This window comes from Lissotriton helveticus, chromosome 1_2, assembly GCF_964261635.1.
Source record: "Lissotriton helveticus chromosome 1_2, aLisHel1.1, whole genome shotgun sequence".
In the NCBI taxonomy this organism is placed as follows: domain Eukaryota; kingdom Metazoa; phylum Chordata; class Amphibia; order Caudata; family Salamandridae; genus Lissotriton; species Lissotriton helveticus.
The window spans coordinates 205291880-205313493 of NC_136058.1; the positions used below are offsets into that span (position 1 = coordinate 205291880).

The window sequence follows — 21614 nt, forward strand, 5'->3', positions numbered from 1 at the left end:
GAATCCAGTGAACGATTCACCCCTTCACAGATCTGCAGAACAGTACCCGGGTCTTTGAAGGTTACCAAAATACAATCCCCTGTTATTGTTTTTCTCGTCTTCCCTAACCAGGGGACCCTTCTGACCATAATAATCTCATTGTTAAACTGTGGTGGTAGGGGTCGATTCCAATTCAGCCATTTGATGACTTTTTTCTTCAGGGAATGGAAGTCTTCGTTTTCTCCTCTTTGTAATTGAGGGGCGCCTGCTAGCACCACTGTTAGCCTGTTGGCTTCTGGAGGCAAGTCTGGTCTCCGTGGTCTTGGGGCGGGCCGAGCCGGAGAGGGAGAGGATGTGCTAGCAGCTTGGGGGAAGCCAAAGTTGGTCCCTGTCTGTGAGCTATGAGGGGCATGGTCTGTTGGTTGTAGAGGCATATTGGTTAAGTTGTTGCACGGTGCGGGAACTTGAATAGCCATAAGTGGGAGCAAGGGGGGGGCAGTGGGAGCACCCTGAAGAGGGACTTTGGTAGGACCCTGCGGGACTCCTGTTTTTGAAAGGTTACCTGTTGGAGGATTAGACCCCGCACTTTTGGATTGCTTGCTAACTAGGGTGTTCAAAGTAGTAAGAGATGCCTCTAGAATGGTAAGCCTGATCTCGACTTTTTTCAAGCTATCACTAATGGGCTGCAGGAGTGAACGAAGTAAGAATTCTATACTCCCTGAGGTTGTAAGAGAGGGGGCTATATTAGACGTGTTAGCTACTAAGTCACTGTTGGTAGTAACTATGTTGGAACTTGAATCCTTAGAGGGGATATCGATAGGCGCCATATCATCATCCCTGCCATGGGAGGGTGCGGTTTTGTGTTTTTTACCAAAATCTAAATGGGATAGTTTGGATTTCCCCTGCCCCCCCCTTGTCTTCCTTCTACGTTTACTAGGTGGAGGCCCATGCAGCTCCACCACAACACTGTGCTTTGGCTTGCCTTTCTTATTTTTGTTCAGTGGCGGGGTTTGGGTAACCAGGTCTACTGCCATATGGGATGACAAGGATGGGGTGATCTCTGTGATCTTTTCAGTCAGGATACCAGGGATGTTTGGGGTTTCCCGTAGTAGTAGAGGAAAGTCCTCTAAAGTTGGTAAATTTTGGCTATCAGTAGGGGTACCCTCCTCTTGGGAAATAGGATACGGGATTGTCTCGGTCAGGGGTAGATTCGATCGAGCGACGACGCTCCGCCCTACGCCTCTCCAAGGAGTTTTCTTTGCCCCCATCTCCTTTGACGGGTTTGAAATAATTATCCAACGTCCCTGTGTTGCTTCCCCCCGCCCTTGAAGGGGTTTCGCTAGGTGCCGGTGAGGGCATCTCCATATTCAGTTCCTCAGTTCGGCTGGAGATGAGAAGAATCAAATGGAAGAGGGTTAGCTCAGCCCAGCCTCTTTCGGCCCCTGACGGCCACAGACTGTCCCGCCCTTGTCCCGGGCTTCTCCCGGCATGCTCCCGCTTGCTCCCGCTTAGCGGGAAGTGTGCTCGACTTTATACAGTGGTGCAGGTAACCCTTTGGTGGGAGGACATGGGGGTGTGTCCAGCGGGGAGAGCAGCCCAGGTGTGTTCAATGGGCGCGCAGGGGCTCCTGGAGACTGGAGTCCCTGCCTGCTCGCAGCCCTGCCGACGCTCTGCCCTGCCTGCTCCTCCTCCTTAGCACAGCAGCCCCACGCTGTCAGGCACCTCCACGGACACGGCGCTGCGGGACCCGCGAAGCGGGTCCGGCGAGGTTCGAAGCGGTGGCTGCGCTTCCAACACTTGCAGCTACAGCGGCCTCAGGAGCTAGGAATCCTCTTGGGTGGGGTCAGAGTCCGCAATCCGCTGTGTCCCACGATCCTGCAACCTGCTGACTCGGGGTAAGGTTTCTATCAGTAAAGAAGGCACAGCAAGAGGCGTCGCAGCAGCAGCGTGGACTAGAAGCACGTCATGGCCAAACTGGACACAAATGTATTGGAGTGCTGTACACCAGCACTATTACATTACACAAGGACACGTTGATTTTTCTTTTTTTGTTGCTAATCACAGGTGCTGTTTACGTGCAAACCCTGTGCTTGTTTTTAAAACAATGCCTCCTACGGGGTCTCTCGCACCACCGTAGGGATACGTGTCTGCTCCCTTTGCTCATTATATCCTAGGGGGGAGGGCGCGCACCCAGCATCAGAGGCACGGCCACATTCGCTACCCCTCTGCCCCATGGAACATTCACGCATAGCACCCCAGACAACAGGCGGAATACCCCTAATCCAATGGAGCACGAAGTGTCCAACCAACGCCTGCATGTCAATGCCCAACTAGCTCCCTCGCTGCCTCCAAAAATACCCCTACAGGCAAGTGTCCGTCCCAGGTCCATGCACAAGGACCCGCTCCAACCTGGGCCCCTCCTGCAGTTGCATTAAAAAAAAAAACAGGACTACAAGTACAGCAATCGAAAGAAAAAAATACCCCTCCAGGCAAGTGTCCGTCTCAAGACAATGCACAAGGACCCGCTCCAACCTGGGCCCCTCCTGCAGTTGTATTAAAAAAACAGGACTACAAGTCCCACAACCTAAAGAAAAAAACCGAACCAGAGCAGTACATCAGGTGGGAGCTATGCTCCCGTGCTCGGAGCTAGAACGGACACCGGCGCAGAGTTGAAGTCCTCCCACAACAAGTTTGCATAGTGCTTACCACATCAGGCAGTCGTGAGAGCACTTTGTGTACATGTTCTGGCAGCTGTTGGGTCCAATATACATATATATTTAGATTTGCACATCTCCGTGTGCGGGGCGTGGAATCACATTTTGGGCCATCGGGTAAGTAGCAAGTTGCACCGTGGTGCAGTACGAGGCTGGGACAGTGTTCTGTGTCTGTTCGTGCTGTATGGTAAATTTGTTTGCGTCATGGGGAACAACCAGGGAGGTGCCCTTGTCTTGGGTTGCCGTTGTGATAGTCCTATCAGGTTACTGTGTTTATGCGATGCTGAGGCTATTCCCACATAATTAAAAATGTACCACATAATCCCCCCCCTTCTGCACTGCTTACAAATTTCGATAACATATTTACTAGATAGAATGCATTAACAGCACTGCCACGTGTCGAACTCTGCAGTGGTATACTGTTTAGCTACAATAGTGTTCAAATTGACTTCATAGTGAAGCAGTGTGGGACAAAATATGCTGTACATTGACCCTCCATGTTACTCCAAAGTGCCAGCAGACGGACATCCGATCTCATGCCAGCGGGAACACACATCACCAGAGTTTTCTTGAGTTGTTTCTTGTTGTCTGAAAACTGCAGTCCGCTCCCTTTGCCCTCTACAAAACTGGGGGGTGGGCTGGGCAGGAGTGCACATAACAGAGGCAGGGTTACCTAAATAGAAGAGGCACCCCCCAAAAAGAAATGCAGGCAGGTTCGCGGGGGGAAGACCAAACAAACAGAGAGAACAGAGGAGAACCCTGCCGAAATGTTTTCCTTTTTTTCCCTCTTGAGGCCCTATATAGGGTCCTATATATTAATGGAACAACCCATATGCAAGTCAAAGAGCAAAACCAATGATGTATAAACAATTACTTTTATTATTCATTTTTTCTTTTTTAGAGTTCAAGATTAAGTGCAAGGATGCTACAAAAAATGGCATTCATTTCATTATATGACCATTAGATAAAACACACAAACTAGATTATCTGAATATACAGTCCCACACAAACCGTTCAATCTTACATTCATAAATACACATTCTCCACTCATACCCATACAACTAATCTCTCATTCTGCAAATAGTCACAATATTACATTAACGCCATCTGATGGATTGATGACCGGATGACAAACAGATGATCCAATAAAGCAAAGGTGGGGGCAGGAACACAAATAGGACTGAAGATGGACAGAACAATCCTGTTGCCCACAAAAATAACGCCAACGTGCGTTTCGGTGTCCAGCCCAGTAGGGGACCACACCTTTGTCAGGGCCATGATGTAATACGCAGAGGGGGACAAAACATCAGTGTGTACTTCACATAGAGGTAGGTCGTGATAGTAGGTCAGTCCGGGAGGACATCCACTTGAAAATCGCACGATAGTTTTCTTCAATTGTGCGCCACTTAAGAGGTGTTCTGGGGTCGAGTATCTTCAATTATAAAATTCTATATTTAAAAACGGTCCCACACGGATCATAGTATCTTCGGTAAAACGTCGTCACCATAGGGTCTGGCGTTCAAATAAGCATGCTGTATGCAGGCTGGCGTCGCCAAGGTTTTTAGGTCACGACCTGGCTTAGTTAAAATGAATAGCTCCCATTCTTCGTAAGTTCGGCAAGTACGTGGATAATCTCACCGGGACCATCCAAGAGGCAGGGTTACCTCCCTTACACTCCATTATGTCCTGGAGCTGTGTGCCCAGCACACCAAACAACACAAACACCAAATGGACAACCACCATCCAATGAGAACAGAGAAACACACCGGCCTTGGCTCTGGAGACAGTGCTGTTTGTGCGGAAGGGGCACAGAAATTGCAATTTTGTGTTGCACGATTTTTTTATCCTGCAAGTAGCAGCAAACACCTGGTTAGGGCAAATGCACCAGAGGTTTATCCGGAGCTCAAGTATTTAAAAGTACTTAAAGATGTGATAAATTCCCAAGATGACACAGGGTGTGCCTGCAGGACGCCGTAATTGTGCACAGTTATCGGTTTTTACAGTATGCAGTTCAGCCACTGGATGGGGGTAGGATTTGTAAAGTGTGCCCAGGATCACACAGTGTGCTCATACAGCGTTTTTATTGTCTACTGGACCATTAAAACAAAAATTGGCCAGTATACTAGTCAAATTGCTCTCCAATGACCCCAGGCAAAGCAGACACTCCCTCCAATATATCACAAAGCGCACCCAGCTTCGCGACGGCAATCAACAGACTCGTCAACCGTCATTGGAAATGTGCACCGCACAAACAAGATGTCTTATGCCTCCCATTCTGGATGCATCCATTGTCCAACTTAACACTGCACTCACTTAATGTGCAGTGTTAGTGCTTCTTTACAGGCATGTCATATGTGTGTAATTTTATATGCAGTACTAGTACTTTTTCATTTGCAACGCAATAACTCAAACTTTCTCTAATGCGAGACCTATTGCATTGCAAATAATTGTTTTATGGATTGCTGACCAAGGGTCCTGAGTCGCTCAGATGCCTGTTTCGTAATCCTCTTCTGCCCAAACAGCTGTGACATCCTTTCCATTCCGGATCTCCTCCAATAGGGATGTTGCAACCCTGAATCTGACGCTCTTTGCACCATGCGACCTAGCACTAGCCCAGTCCGAAGCAGTGTTGGTATTTGGGATCCTTTTCATGGGAGACCAGAGGAATATGCAGGATGCTACAGCCAGCAGGCAAGAGCTCCGATTTAGGCGAATGTCTTTGCACACACTCCGCCAAGCCCATACTTTTTTTTTCTTTTTTAGAATTATGGCATACATATTTTTCATATGGTGCAGCAATTCCGAGGCATTGTCAGTTAGATAAGTAATGGATCTTGGGTAGTGAATTGACTCCCTTCCAACTCTGTCACCCTTTCAGTTACCAGGCTGACATTTGACTGATTTACCTTGGCCTAACCGTCTCCAGTCCTATATGTTTCACCCTGCAGAATAGTAAGCAAGTAGTTTCTTTACATTGTGTGGACAGCAGATATGTACTTGGGATTCAGGCTTAAAATAAAGTCCAAGACTCTGTTCCACAGTCAGAGTTTTGTGCATTGCCACCTAAACGTTAGAGATTCGGTGTATCAGGGTCTCAATGCAAAAGCCATAAACCGACTTCAATGCATTCAAAATATTGCAGCAATACTGGTCTGAGAAAGTTAGTCTGTCATCTCAGCCCTACTTAAACACTTTTCCTTTGGATGAGAAATGGATTGAAATGTAGATGATCACGATCGCTGTTTGAAACCAGTGGAGCAGGGCAGCCCCAGGCTGGTGGTGCTGAGAAGGCTTCTGGTCTGCTCCAGGTCCAGAAGGCTGTGCTCGTCCCAGCATATGGACTTATGCTCTCCTGCAAGAACTCACCCCTGGACTTCAGCTGTCTGATTCAGAGCAAGCATCCATATGGTAGACGTGCTCCTAGGCTCACATCAGCATGACACTGCTGTAGAATCCCTGCACTCATTTTGTGCATTTGACCCCAAAGAGCTTAAGGGATTGGGAGAGCAGATAGGCCAGGTCACAGGAAGGTTGCACAGACTGACAGATGGTAGGCAATGGGGCATGAGCCAAGGAAGATCATACTTTTTTGGGGGGGGAATGTTTTTATTGGCATTTTCTCGAGTTCAGTACAGAAACAGTATGGGCTTCCAGAGAACATGATCTTCTTCAGTATTACATCAACATTATCATTCAACAGCAGTAGCATACATGTCAACAACAAATGGACTTTCATAGCTGGTAGTTCACGTCAGCACCACCCCCCATCGGGTATCGCTTTGAGTCATTGATCAGGAGACCGTAATGCTTTATCTCCACGGTTTCCATATTTTCTCGAACTTTTTGGGACATCCCCGTGCTATTTAAGTCGTTTTCTCTCTTGACATATACATGTCCATTCCCTTTCTCCACGTATCCATTGAGGGGCTCAGTGTGGCTCCCCATGCGCGTGCCAGGTCACGCTTGGCCACCACTAATCCTGAATTGAGCAGTGTTAACTTTTTTCTGGGGAGGCCAACTTCTGTATGTATGCCCAACAAAACAAACAGCGGGTTCAGGGGTATCTTCTCCTCTAAGATATCTTTTAACTCTTTCAGCAGGGTTATCCAATATTTCTGGATATGCTGACATTCCCATATCGTGTGGAAGTATGTACCCTTGGTCATGTTGCATCGTAGGCAGTTGGGCGTATTAGCCCTCCCAATGAGGTGCAATCGAGCTCTATCATAGTATGCCCTGTGCAGGTATTTGAATTGAATCAATCTAAGGCGGGGCTTAATGCCCACCTCCCGGGGGTGCATCAATTCTATTTCACATTTCAGGTCTTCAATCTCACCTAGGTCTGCCTCCCATTTCGATCTCAATTTCAGAAGGGAACCCGGTTTGTTGTTTATAATGGTTCTATATGTCCAGGAGACTGCCTTTTCCCTGATTTCACCTATTAGGAGCCGTCCCTCTAAAGGGGCGTATTCGGGGAGGTTGCCTATGTCTATTTGCTGTGCCCTCCACGCATGCGCTAACTGCAAGTATTTATAATATTGTGTCTAGCTCGTGTCGTACTCTTTCTGGAGGGAGAAGAATGTTACCAGCTCATTACGGTTTATTATGTCTTTAATTTGCGAGATTCTAGTTCCCGAATCCAGTCAGCTTCACGATTTCTTTAAGTCGTCCCTCCATCCAAAGTGGGGTTTCTCTGGTCACCCGATTGTCCACTTCATTTGCTGTTCTGTTTTTTTCCATGCTGCACCACTATTCGTGTTAAGAGTTTTGCGGAGCCCTTCCCACTGTAGAGGTAGTGTGTGTGCGGGCGCCTTGCAAATTGCGTGCGTTCCAGTGAGTATGTGGGGTGGTCTCCCACCACATGTTCCCATTCATTTACAACGATTAAGTGAGCCGCCCAGTAGTATGCTGTAATATCAGGGAAATGCCGCCATTATATTGATTGCGTTGCAATGTCGCCAGCGCTGTCCTGGGGGGTCTCCCGTCCCATAGGAACGTTCTCAATGTGTCATCAATTTTAACGTCTGGTATCAGTTGATATGTGTTTTGAAGAACATATAAGAATTTTGGAAGCACTATCATTTTGTAAACCGCTGCCCTGCCCAGCAACGTTAACGGTAAGGATTTCCATCTTTCTACATCCGAGCTAAACTCCTTGAGCACCCTTTAGAGATTGCGATTTAGCGCCTCTGCCATAGAGATATAAATTCCAATATATTTTATGCCATTGGGGGCTATATGGAGCTGGTTAATGTGACCACTTGACCCTCCACCCTGACCCACTGGATAAAGGCACGATTTCTCCCAATTAATTTTGTACCCCGCATGTGCGCCGTATTCTTCACAACTAGCCATGATATTTGGGAGCGTCGCTTCAGGGTTTGTAACATACAGGAGTATGTCGTCGGCATACAGTGATATGCGCTCATCAAAGGCCTTGTCCGCTCTCCCCCGGAAACCCGTTATACACGGATGTGCTCGGATGACACATGAAGAGGCTCCAACACCAGAGCAAAGAGGAGGGGGACAGGGGACATCCCCGAAGTGTTCCTCGTCATATTGAAAATTCATGCGAACTAACCATTAACTCTTGTTCTGGCCAGTGGTCTCTCGTAGAGAATGGTGATCCATTGCCTGAAGGTAGGGCCAAATCCAAACTCCTCCAGAGCGGCCATGAGAAAGGGCCAGTGGACGGTGTCAGATACTTTCTCAGCATCGAGGGACAGGATGAGGTGTAGGTCTGCTCTTGTAGTTACTACCTCCAGCCAGTTATGTAGCCTCCTAAGATTAAGTGTTGTCGACCTCCTCGGCATAAAGCCTGACTGGTCTTGGTTGATGAGACCGAATATTACCACCACAGTATGCCTGTTGGCTAATATTCTGGCCAGTATACACTTCTGTGGCGGTCTATCCTTCTTAGGAATTACCATAATTGTGGCTATCCGTACATCTTTGGGGAGACTACCCACCATCTGCGCCTCTAAATATAACTTGGGGAGGTGAGGCCTAAATAGTGTCCTGCCCTGCTTAAAGAATTCAGGGGGAGCCCATTCGGCCCCGGTACTTTCCCAGTTTTCAACTGACGAATGGCTTCTATGATTTCTTAATTAGTTATCTTCTTGTCCATTGTCAGTGATTCGCTTATTGCCAGTTTGGGGAACTGTATTTTCTGTAGATTATGTCTTTATTTGCGCTGGCTCTGCCAGGGAATGTTGTGCATAGTAGGCCTCATAGTACCCAGCGAAGGCGTTAGCTATTTCAGCGGGAGTTGTATGGGTCTGATCGTCTGTATCTGGGCTACCCATCTACTATCTAGCTCTTTTTTGCTAAGCCATGCAAGCAATCTACCCGTTTTATCTCCAGCGTCGTATAGTCGCCAGTTCATGTTTTGTATTGCGTGTTGCGCATCCTTCTTGGCCAGCGCAAAGTATTCTCTTCGGAGAATTTGTATTCTCCGCAACCGGGAGGGGTCGTCGCTCGTGATGGCCTGTGTTTCGATCTGTAGGAGTTGGAATTCAAGCCCTGTGATCTCCTCTCATTCTTTCTGCTTTTTATAAGCTAGAATGTTCTGGGCTCTATCCCGCAGGACGGGTTTATATACTTTCCATAATGTAATGGCTGAGTCTGCAGACCCCATGTTTTCTCGAAAGTAGAGTTCCGAGTCTACCCTAATTTCTTAGCACACCTTGGGGTCGGTCCCTCAATTCCCATGGGTTGAGCTTCCATTCCCCGGCCAGGCGTTTTGTACGGACACCTATCGTGAGCCATAGGTGTGAATGGTCCGAGAGACCCCTCGCCAGGTATTCTATTTTTTTAACCTCCCTTATTTCTCCTGCTGGTACTAGTATACAGTCTAACCTCGAGAAGGCTTTGTGGACACCTGAATAAAAGGAGTAAGCTTTGGTTTGGGAATGTTGCCTTCGCCATTTGTCGATTAGTGTCAGTGTGTCTGTGAACCGTTTAAGTGGTGTCTCTTTGGGGCCTCCTGTTGGTAATGTCATACGGTCCAATGTGGGGTCCATTACATCATTGAAGTCTCCTACAATAATGTGGGTGTTGGAGCCCGCTTCCAGAAGGACCGCAGCGAGCTTCTCTAGTGTTTGTCTTTGTAACCTGGGGCGTGCATATACACTAATGAAAGTGATGTCTCGCTTTATCCCACACACCCTTAACCGCAACATATGTTCCATTTGGATCTATCCAGGTGCGCTCGGTTCTAAATGGCAAACTTTTCCTGATTAGAATGGCCACTCCTCTCGCCCCGGTGGAGAACCTAGTGTGGGCTAGTGTCTTGTGTGCCCTTTTAGGAAGATCATTCTTGACAGCTGATGAGAAGTGTGAGACACTGAATATCCATAATCGGTGTACCACATGATGGCTCCTGTGAGGTGTCTTCTTTTACCTGCTGGTGAAGCGCTTCAGCTGCAGCGGTCTCCACAGCATTTCAGCAAATATTGATACACTGTTTTGTGGGTTACTTGGCTCTAAGTTATCAGTACTGTCACCTATACTTGGGTTGAGTGAGGATTAATAACTACTACCACAGATTGCAAAATGTGTATGCCTTTATGGTCTTTTGTGTGATAGGGTACCCACCCCCCAAACACATTCTATTTACTGTCCCTCAGATTTTATTATCCATACTATATTTTGCTTTGCCAGAACGGGGGGACCCTAAGAAAAAATCCACATTTTTACATAAGATGGATCCTTAAATTCACTTTGAGTCATACATTTTCTGTTTTCTGGTTTTGTACTGGAGAAAGTTGTTGAATAATTTGGATATGAGGAGGAATTTTCGTTTTCAAATGGCATTAACTAGGCCTACTGTTTCTCATTCTAGGTAATGTGAGTGAGTTGGCAGTTAACACCAGTTTCACCACTCGTTTGGTGACGAGCAGTTCCTTTTATTTTGAAAATACTCAGTTTCTAGTCCTTTAGTGTTTGAAACAAGTTATAAATCGGTAAGCATACTGCTGAGCAGGCATGCGTCTCTTTTAGAAAAAACTGTCTATTTAGACACTACTAAAACCTTGTCAAAGCCCTTATAATGTTGAGGCTGTTGCCATGGTAGACTGAACAGTCTTAAGTAATTGGTAGAGTTCCTATGCTCCACACCCTCTGTTCTGGGCGTTAATACTGCTGTGAGTAAGGATTCCAGATGTGAAAACAACAGTCATCTCTAAGTGAAAGAATAAATGTATTATCGCCCACTTGTTGTACACCCTAGAACTATGTTTTACTGTAGGGGGCGCTAGAGGGCGCACAACCAACATGGCCGTGCGCTAGCAAGGCTTCTGTCAGTTCGGGCGGAACTTCTAACATAACCCCCATCCTGAGTTAAATAACTAGTCTTACAAGCACCTGCACGGAGAGCCGAAACAACGCTGACTGTCGTGGTGCAACTTCCAGCAGGAAAAAACAGCTGAGAACTGAGCCGGGGAATCTCCGCGTGGAATTCTGATGCGGAGCGCCGGAGAGATGCCGCGGCAGTGAGAATCAGGCAAGACGAGGGGAAGACTGGGCCCCGCTGGAGGAGGAGTCGCGTGGGCAATAATTGCCCGAGCCGCTGCGGATGCGGGTTCGGACAACACCTGCGCGGAAGGAACTGCGGTAGAGTTGAACTGCAGCTGGTTGAGCACTGCCCAAGCGCCTGCAACACGGTAGGGAGAGGAACTGTGAAGGGAGCGGTTGGACGGGAGAAGAGGGCTCCCACGCGGACAGTGAGCGGCGTGATCGGCACAGGGGGGGGCACCATATTAAAACGTGGAGTGCCACAAACACCCCACAAGATGTGCGAAGGGGTGACGAGGGGGATGACCATATTGAATCCCGCCCTACTTTGCTCATGGCCACAAGTACTGACGTGATTGAGGGAAGAGGAAGCTGACATTTTGTGTTGCTGCGCACGGCGGGAGATCGGAGGGGAATTGAGTGCGGAACCCATCCTCTGTCATTAGGGCCCCCTGCACGGCATCCCAGTGACAAGACAGGGGACAGCGACTGTATAACCCTGGGACGGACGGCACAAGGAGGCAAAAGAAGTGGGACTGACACACCGCCAATATTAAGCCAGAGTCCATAACCCAGTGGGAGTTAGTGTGAGCCCGAGGCTGGAGACTTGAACAGCGAGGAGGGTGCCAGGGAGCGAGGGCAACCCAACGTTGAGCCGCCAGCCCCCAGACCTCAGTAGCAAACCCCGGCGGGACAGGAAGGAGCTGAGCAGGGAGACTTCCAGCTGTGCCCAAGTGGTGGGCCCACACAACCCAGAGTGTGGGTGACAGACGAAGGCAAGACCCACAGAGTAACAGAGCATATGTGGGGCACAAAGACCAAGCGCGGCCAACAGGACCCAAGCATAGCAGGAGCAGGTAACACAACTAGCCTCTGGAGACGGGGGTAAGGGGCCAACAGGAAGCCAGGAGGGTTTGTTCGCCCTACCACTATTCCCTGATCATAGAGAGACGAGGCACCGCCAACATGGGGCGCACAGAGGCTAAACAAGCCAAGCTTTCGTTTGACCCCCGCAGAGGGCAGAGATCGAGCTCAGCGGAGCAGAGAGACATGAACCCAGCGGAACATCAAGACGATGACTGGAAAACACTCCTGCTAGGCATGAAACAAAGCCTCACATCTATTGACGCTAAAATATATAACATGAACGTCAGAATGGACTCTGTGGTGAACAAACTTGAACAGCATGATCAGAGAATCAAAGAGGCTGAAACCCGGTTGTCGGAACTGGAGGATGGAGCAGTGGCGGTCCAAGAGGCTAGACGCAAATATGCAGCAGTGAAGAAAAAACTTTTGGCACAAAACATCCCGTATGCCATGATGTACCCCGCCAAACTAAGAATCACTCACCTAGGAAAGCAACATTTCTTCACAACCCCCCAACAAGCCGAAGAATACCTCAGGAGGAACCTTAGAGTAGCATCCCAGGAGGCAGAGGCTCGCAGACGCTCTAGGTCCCATTCACCCCTGTTGAACCCGGACTGAGGGACTGGAATTGGAAAAGCGTACTGTAGACTGACACGGCCGATATGTATTTTGTGAACATCTCCAAGTTGGTGACGTATTAACAATGTTAATGTTATACTGTTTGTTCTGCCCGGACACTCACCTCAGACCCACTAAGGCAGCCAGCTTAATCGAGTGACGCTGCGGGTCGGTGAAATAGTGGAGGTGAGAGGGCGGGTTGTGGGCCCCTAGTGTCCCCATACAAGTGCAAACCCCTTGACGTCCCTCAAGAGAGGGGGAGACCTTAAAGGACTTTTGCATTATTGAGGGGGGAGGGACTACATGCCCGGCGAGTTGGGGAAGCCGGTGTGGGTGGGTGGGGGAGGGAAGGGGGAATGTGGGGAAGTTCATTGTTGTAGGGATGGGCAATCGACAAGGCATGCATGTAGTAGACATAGGCAGGAGTTTAGACAATGGATGATGGTGCTAATGCTGTAAAAGAAATTACAGTTTTATCTTGGAATATACGAGGACTGAACGACCCAAGGAAAAGGAGACCGGTGCTTAGGTATATGGATAGACATCATGTCCAGGTGTCTATGTTGCAGGAAACCCACCTAGCCCCTAGGAACCAGCCCCAATTCGCAGCAAAATGGGCATCCCATCACTGTTTCGCATCATACTCTACTCTAGAGGGGTGGCCATTGTTAGAGGAGGGGTGCAGTTTGTGCAGGGAGGCATGGAGATGGGTGTAAATGGAAGGTACTGTCTGCACTGGGGGAGGCTGAACTCCCATGAAGTAACGATTGCCAATTTTTATGGCCCCCAACACGGAAGAGACACACGTCTTACTTGTGTGGGGCAGGTTTCAGACAATTGGCACAACTAACGTGATCTGGGGGGGGACGTTATTACAGTCGCAGACCCATCGAATGACAGGTCCCGCGTCAGTCCCATCCATTACACCAACACGCAGCGGACATTAAAGGACATCATAACTACCAATTACTTGCTAGACACGTGGAGATACAAGCACCCCACACTGAGAAAAGGGACACCCTATTCTGCGGTGCACGTGTCCTGGGCCAGGCTAGACTATGTGCTGGTGTCGGTGGGCATGGCGCACTGGGTGGGGAGGGCGTCCCACCTTGCCCGCACATATTCAGATCACTCGCCAGTCATGACTAATCTGCGGACCCCGGTCAACCATTCCCCATATATTAACTCGCGGCTCAATTCTCAGCACCTCCAAGACTCAGTGTTTAAGGCCGAAATAGAACAAGAAAGTCAGGATTTTTTTTAACATAATGTGAACTCGGTATCCAGTTTAACAACGGTGTGGGAGGCATTCAAGGTTACGGTGCGGGGCTGGTGTATTTCTAAAGGGGGAGGCATCCTAAAAGATCTACGCAGAAGCTTAGATAATCTGGAAAGTGAACTTAAAGCACTCGAGAGGGACTTATCGGAGTGAGGCGAGGTAGGAGCCACTAGAGCCGCAGAGTATGAAGAAGCAGCAGATAGAGAGTGTAAATTTAGGGGGAAAGCTCACAGGGCGCGTATAAATGGGCAGGGAGACCGCCCAGGGAAGGCATTGGCGAATGCGGTATGACCCTCTAAATTTGTGAATTGCATTGTTGAAATACAGGATGAGAAAGGCCAGACGCATAGGAACCTGCTGGAGCAACTGAACACGTTCGTGAACTACTACACAACACTATACACCTCCCAGAGGTGCTCCCCTTTAGACCTGCAAAAATATTTTGGAGACACGGCCCTGGCGTGGCTAGGAGATACCCTGCAAAAGTTCCACAATTTGGAGCTGGAGGTAGACGAGATCGCGGAAGCCATTATGCGTATGAAATCCGGACGAGCGCCTGGGTCTGACGGACTGCCAGTGGAATTTTATAAAACATATGTGTCGATCCTGGCTCCGATTCTGAAGGCAGTGTACTATGAAGTGATGGAAGAGGGGAGGTTACCAGCAACCATGAGGGAAGCCCAGATAATTTCATTACTAAAGCCAGGAAAACCCCCAAACTCTTGCGACTTCTACCGTCCGTTATCGCTGCTAAACTGCGACACTAAAATACTCGCTAAGGTGCTGGCAACCCAGCTCAACCTCCTGATGGAGAGACTTGTTTGCCAGATCAGGCGGGCTTTGTTCCAAATAAAGCTACGTCCCATAATCTCAGAACCTTGCTGTCAGTAATGCAAGATATAGACCCTAACAGTGCGGCGGTGGCAGTCACTAAAGCATTCAACTCTGTTGAGTGAGATTACTTAATTGGAACACTAAGTCATATGGGAATGCCATATACCTTCCTTAATTGGGTGAAGCTCCTGTATAGCAGTCTGCAAGCCTCGGTGCATGAGACAAGGATGCCCGTTGTCTCCGGTCCTTTTCGTGCTAGCAATTGAACCTTTGTCAGCGAAATTAAGGCAACGCCATAAGCATAGGGCCCTAGTGTACCCTGCTAGGTAACTACTTATCTCCCTCTATGCGGACAATATAACACTATACATTCATAAACCCCAGGAAAACTTAAATCCGGTATTGAGGGAAATCACTAAATTTGGAGCTATATCAGGGGTTCAAATTAATTGGGCCAAGTCGGAGGTATTCCCACTGACTAGTAAGACTGCTCAGCACCAGCTGGACTGCCCGTTGCAATGGGAGACAGAGGATTTTAAATATTTAGGAATCCACGTCACCAGGGACAAAGACAAACTAATGTGCACAAACTATGGTAAGGCCATCGATAAAGTTACAAACAGCATATCCAAATGGATAAAGCTGCCCCTCTTGATGGCGGGAAGGATATCCCTTATTAAGATTACGATTTTACCGAAATTCCTATATTTATTTATCAACATACCGTACTACCCAGGTGTTTTCTTCATCTGCACCCTCAAAACATAGTTGGTACGGCTCATATGGGGAGGGAAACAGACAAGGCTCAACATTTCTTTTTTTTAAACTATGTTTTATTGCCGGCTTGCACAGGAGCTATGCAACATTCCCAGCTCCAACAGCAGAATGATACACTGAGCTCCCAGATTTACTGTGCAGTATTTGATGTTTAGATGCTAGTTTGAGCTCTTTGAGTCAATTGACTCTCCTGGATAACTCTTTATTGTTTGTAGACCCATCATGTTAGGTTTTCTGTCTGGGTCCTTTCTCATTAATATTGCAATGGAGGAAGGATTCAAGATAGCAGAAGCCAAGGGAATGATGGTTCTCTGTGAGCTCTATATCATGTCATATTATTTTGTCGGATTGTGTATAATACATTCCAATAAGCGCAAGCCCGACAAAGATTGTATTACTTCTAAGTGGTGTTGCCTATTGGTGCCATAACCGTTACACTTCGAGGACTGTTTGCATGTGAAAAATATAACCATCTTCTTTCCTCTTCTGAAATGCATTTTAGATAACAAATCAGAGCTTGAAATCAATGTGTTGCGGAAAAAAATAAAAATTCCTAAACTTTCTGGGGGCAGCCATGAAGACTCTATGAGAGACCATCACGTGGAAGACAAAGTGAAGCTTAAACACAGTAAGGTATCAGTTTTGCAACTTTTTCTGCTTCAGTTTGTATTTGAATGCCATTGCCTCAATGTTTGTAGAATGACTGAATTTGGTTTTGCCATCCGTGATTTCTGAGATGCCTCCGATCGTACCTAAATGACTCATTTCTACGTCTGTTCTTCAATCATTGCTGCAGAATTAGATGCATTTAGCTTAGTAGAAAACGTGGATTTTTGCCTACTTGCAATTTATTAATGTAATTTTATTGGGCATTGTCTTATCATATCATCGCTTCTAATCCACTTTTTGGGTCTCGCTGGCAATGCATCCGCAAGCGGATGCATGTGTCCAGCTGGAGACGTATAGCGATCAGTCTGGGGGGAAGGAGGACAAGAGGGTGTACGAGCTTTGTTAGCCTGGATTCGTGTGCGCGAACGCGCACGTCGCGTCCCGCGCCGTACACATGCGCGCGCAGACAGACACTCGCTCACACACACACCCCCTCCCCCACAGTCACACACACGCACTCCAAGACACATACACACACACACGCACGCACACACACACACACAGCCCGCCCCCCCGCGCGCGCACACACATGCTCCCCCCCCCCACAAGCTCAGCAACCCACTCACCGGCTTCCTTCGTTCGGCGGCTCTCGTGCGGCGGCTCTCCTCAGCTGCAGGGCCCGGCAGCAGGACTCTTCTTCCCTCCTTCGGCACCGGGGCGCAGGGTAGGCTCCTGTCTGCTCCGGTGCTCCAAACAATCGCGGCTCTTCCGTGGGAGGCGGGGTAGGCTCCCGCCCTCCTACTTCCTGTTTCCGGTTGTCGCGCCGGCCTGCCTGACTTCCTGGTCGCAGGCCGGCAGAGTGACGAGGATGTTTGATTTGCGGTATTTATTTATTTATGCATCTTTACATAGCGCGGACTTTACCCGAAGGCGGTATTTATTTATTTATGTATTTATGCATTTTTATATAGCGCAGACTCAGGGCCGGCTCTAGGCGGCCCTGTGCAGGGAGCGTTGGTGTGGGCCCCGGAAGAGGGGGTACGGGCGGGGCAGAGCTCAGGAAGGTGACAGTGAGATTTAATATTCGCCCAAGTTAATGTAGAGATCTTCGTTGTATTATTTTAGTAAGTCAGCATACTTAGGCAGCGCGAGCGGGGCGATAGGCATAAAATCATTTTACCGAAGAGCAAGTGCTCAAAATCGTGAGAATCTTAACGGTCCCTGTATTAAAAAAATGCACACATTAAAAACAGCACTTGTACCTATTGTCGAGAATGTAGCCGGCCATCAACCTTAATGACACTTTCACTTTCGGGGAAAAGCTGTAGGTCACTCTTACCCTGGCACAATGGCCTGCATAAGCGACTTGCAAGGAGCGCGCCGCTGCCTTTGCTTTTGCGCTGTCTAGCATGATCTTGACTGTGCAGTCTCTCAGCAGGCGGGCAGCAGCTGGCACACTGCAGTACTGCAATAATATGTTGGAGATGAACGAATCGATCTCCGATTTCACGTCGCAATGTGGAAAGGCTGCCTGCACCCTCATGATCTAGGGACGAGGTGCCCACTTCCACCTCGAGCAGGCCGATTAGCGGTTCCTTAAGTGTATGTATCTCCTCCTTTTTGCGCCAGAATTTGGAAAGGACAGTACTACTACTCCAGGGTCACTCACTCAGTCAGAGTCAGTGACACCCTGCTCCAATGGATAAGAAGCCAAGTAAATGATCACACACTGCTACTGGTCATGGGTGGATATTTGGGAGGGCAGCCTGGAGGCTCCACGTGCCACCTTCATTCAGGTCGCTTTCTACACAGATGTAAAATGGGGTACATTTATATCATGATGTTAATATGCTCCGGGATTTTGTTGTTACCATATGACCTCAAAGCTGTCCCTTCCTTGCCACAGACCGTAAAGTTATTCTACATCATGAACGTAGACTCACAAAAATAGCAGCAGACGTGACATCACACACCCTTTGTCCCCATGATGACATCAAAGGAAAGTGACATGAAGTATTCTATGGCCGATTCACACACAGAGCCACGCTTCTTACCACAGACAGCAGAGCCACACCTCTTACCGCAGACACCAGAACTATGCCTTTTACTTCAGACAGCAGAGCTATCTGGTGCCTGGCACAGTCGGTGATTGTGAACAGAGAGATTCTGAAGGGTCTCTTGCAGCCCCCCCATAGTTCCGGAGCGGAGTGAAGGCCGCAAGGCGCTTTGTTTCTGCACTCACTACTCAGCGTCCGACCTCGCGCTGCAGCGGGCCTCAGCTCGGGCCGGCCGCTGCTGACATTCAAGCCAAGATCATGTGAAACCCACACACCTTCCAGGTTCATGACGTTGACGCAGTCAGTCAGACTAGTCAGTGACACTGACACTGCAGAATCAGAATCGACTCTACATTCAAAGAATGAAGAAGTAATATTAAACGCACCTGGCGTAACCCACCACGCGCCAAAATCCTGCCAGGGGCCGCCAGTGTTACTAATAAAACTACACAAGACACAAACGATAGAGAACTGTGGAGTTTTAGAGAATGTTTATATCATTTATGCTTCACCAAGTGAAGGGTCTTGATTTGTTTTGTTTGTATTGAAATCGTTGTTTCTACCACACTTCTGAACTACAAAAGATGTGCCTCATTTGTCCTTTCCTAATTGCAGACAGATTTTGAAATATGAGTAGAGTTAATTTACGAGTATTTAGATTTTCTGTGCACCTGGGAAATAAATACACGTTCAGCAGCCTTTCCATTCACCCAGTGAGACTGCCACACAGTTCACTTCACAAAATCCTCTCACTTTGCAGCCAGAGAAAGAAAACGAAACACTAGTCTCCCTGTTAAAAGAGTAAGCAGCAGTTTGCCAGAAGACAACGCCTGACATTTGACTCCTGTCTTCGAAGGCACCGCAAAGATGGCAAGATAACATCAAAATGTAAAGGCCTCTTCATTGCTCATTGCCTTCTGAACTCCAGCACGAATATTGTATGATTGGTATGGTATCCGATCCGATCCTCGTCGTCGTGGCGGCCCCTGGGGTTTGGCGGCCCTGTGCTGGTGCACACTTTGCACATGCCTAAGGCCGGACCTGCCGGACTTTACCCGAAGGCGTCAGAGCGCTTCACATTAGGAACAGAAATGAAACATAATGAGAAACATTACAAAAGAACAGGTTGCAAAAACATACGTTACTTAAGGTAATAGTGACAATTGTGAGCAAACAAAATACATGAGGTAGTAAAAACTATGAGCAACCAAAAATACACGAGGTAGTAAAGGTAATAGTGACAATCGTGAGCAAACAAAATACTTGAGTAAAAATTGTGAGCAACCAAAATACATGAGGTAGTAAAGGTAATAGTGACAATCGGGAGCAAACAAAATACTTGAGTAAAAATTGTGAGCAACCAAAATACACGAGGTAGTCAAAAGTGCACAAGAGGAAATGAAAGTGACAAGTGTGCAGTTATAAGAGAAAATAGAGTATAATTAGAGGTATAGTCCTGCAATAAGTGCTAAACACTCAGGCTCAGGAACAAGCGTTACATGGGCAAGGTGGCACTTGTGCAAGTATCAAAGGTAAAGACATGTGAGAGGTAGCAGCCGTGTGTTGCAAGGGCAGAGTGGTGTGTGCATGTTACAAAAGGGCACCGAACACCAGTACATGGAAAATACTGCAAAAAGGCAGACCCTCCAATCACAGGCATACACTGGGAAGGCACTTCCATGGTCATGGAAAGTAGAAATTATCAGTAGTGGGAAGTCTTCCTCACAAATAGCAAGGGGACGTGAATTACTTTTGGAGGTGTCTCTGGAGGAGGAGAACTTTGAGGTCCCTTTTGAAGGCCTGGGAGGAGACGGTGGTCCGGAGCTTTTTTTTGTCCTCTCGCGGTTTGTAAATACAAAACATATTGCATTACAAATGCTATAGGTATCACATTTGCGAAAGTTATAACTATTGGCATTGTAAATGACGAAGCTATTAATTTAGCTATTTAAAAAAAAAGAAACAAATAAAAACTTTGCCATTTACAATACCAATAGCTCAAACTTTCCTAATGCGAGACCTATTGCATTGCAAATGCTTGTTATAACTGAGGCTACAGCTTGTACCCATCTATAGTGCTCCATGCTCTAACATTTATTGTGAATCCATTTGGCCCATTTGTGAAGGGTAGTTTCAGCATGTCTGCAGGACTGTCCATGAATGTCATTTTCTGAGAGTAAATACATGTTTCACAACTGGCCTGCACGGATGTCCAGTAAGTTGAGCTTATTTAGACCAGAACAAGAGATATGTGCTTCTTAGCAGTAACCACTACCATACGTGAGAATTCTTGGCTGATTCTTCATTCCAATTGTATTTGTAAGTGGTTTAATGTTTTGGGTCTTTACAAGATAATACAGGTCATATGTATCTGTTTGTGAATAGGAGATCATTGATTGTTTTTTTTCAAACTGAATTTGCTTCACTGTAATAATGTGCATTTCTTTGCATTTTATATTTTAGGCTTAACACACATATGCATGACTATCAATTTTGTTAAATGACTACTGAACGCTTGCGCTTCTCTTGAGTTTCACACACTAGAGTATTGCACAGAATCCTCAAAATATGACAAATATTTAATATTTTCTGGTGTTACCTCAATAGTTGCTGTGTGCAAGAATGAGGTTCACCTTGCATTCTACTGTGGGATCAGGGTTCTGTATTTGTCTAACTGCAGTGGTTCTCTGGTCATTATTACGCTGTAGAAATACAATCTATTGTCCATACAAGAGATGTTGGAAAAAGGACTGAATAAGCAAATCATTAGCTTGCATGCCAGAAGAATTTTTTACATAACTTCTCACGGAGACTATACGTGTACAGTCAACAGTTGACATAGGTGTTTAGAAAACTAGAATGAAGAAATACCAGCGGGAATAAAACAAGACACGTTGGTTCAAAATAAAGTCCCAAAAAGTTTAGTAATTCCAAAAAGCACAAAACTAGCACTGGGGTATTCCGAGAGAAATGTTTTGTATCCAAATGACAAAGCTGTAGTTAAGCTTCCCTGGTATTCTGAGGCTGTATTGTGGATATTTGAACAAGAGTTATCTGCAGGAGATGTTAAAAATGGGACTAGTTGCACTTCATGCCTGCCACTCCGGCACCATCATCATATTCCTCCCCACACCCACCTGTTTGTCAAATATTCCTCCTCACACCCACCTCAGTTTGTCATTGACAAGAGAGCAACTCATTACTTTTAGTGTATGAACTGCCTTTTTAATTTTAGAGTTGCTCCTTTCTCTCACAATACACTTCATATCATTTTACGCAGACCTCTCTATGAAGAAACGAACATGGCCAACATGTTGTGTGTGGTATTTCAAATCATTGCCTAGACTTGAAAATTGCATCACAAAT

At 47.2% G+C, this 21614-nt stretch overlaps 1 protein-coding gene across 1 annotated transcript in view; it reads left to right on the forward strand.

Annotated features, from left to right (window-relative positions):
* BEND5 (BEN domain containing 5) overlaps window positions 1–21614 on the forward strand; it is a 112107-nt gene that overhangs the window by 7699 nt on the left and 82794 nt on the right. Inside the window, exon 2 of the mRNA XM_078671387.1 lies at window positions 16085–16215. Within this exon, the coding sequence (XP_078527513.1) occupies window positions 16085–16215 (131 nt within the window). The remainder of the gene's footprint in view (window positions 1–16084; window positions 16216–21614) is intronic.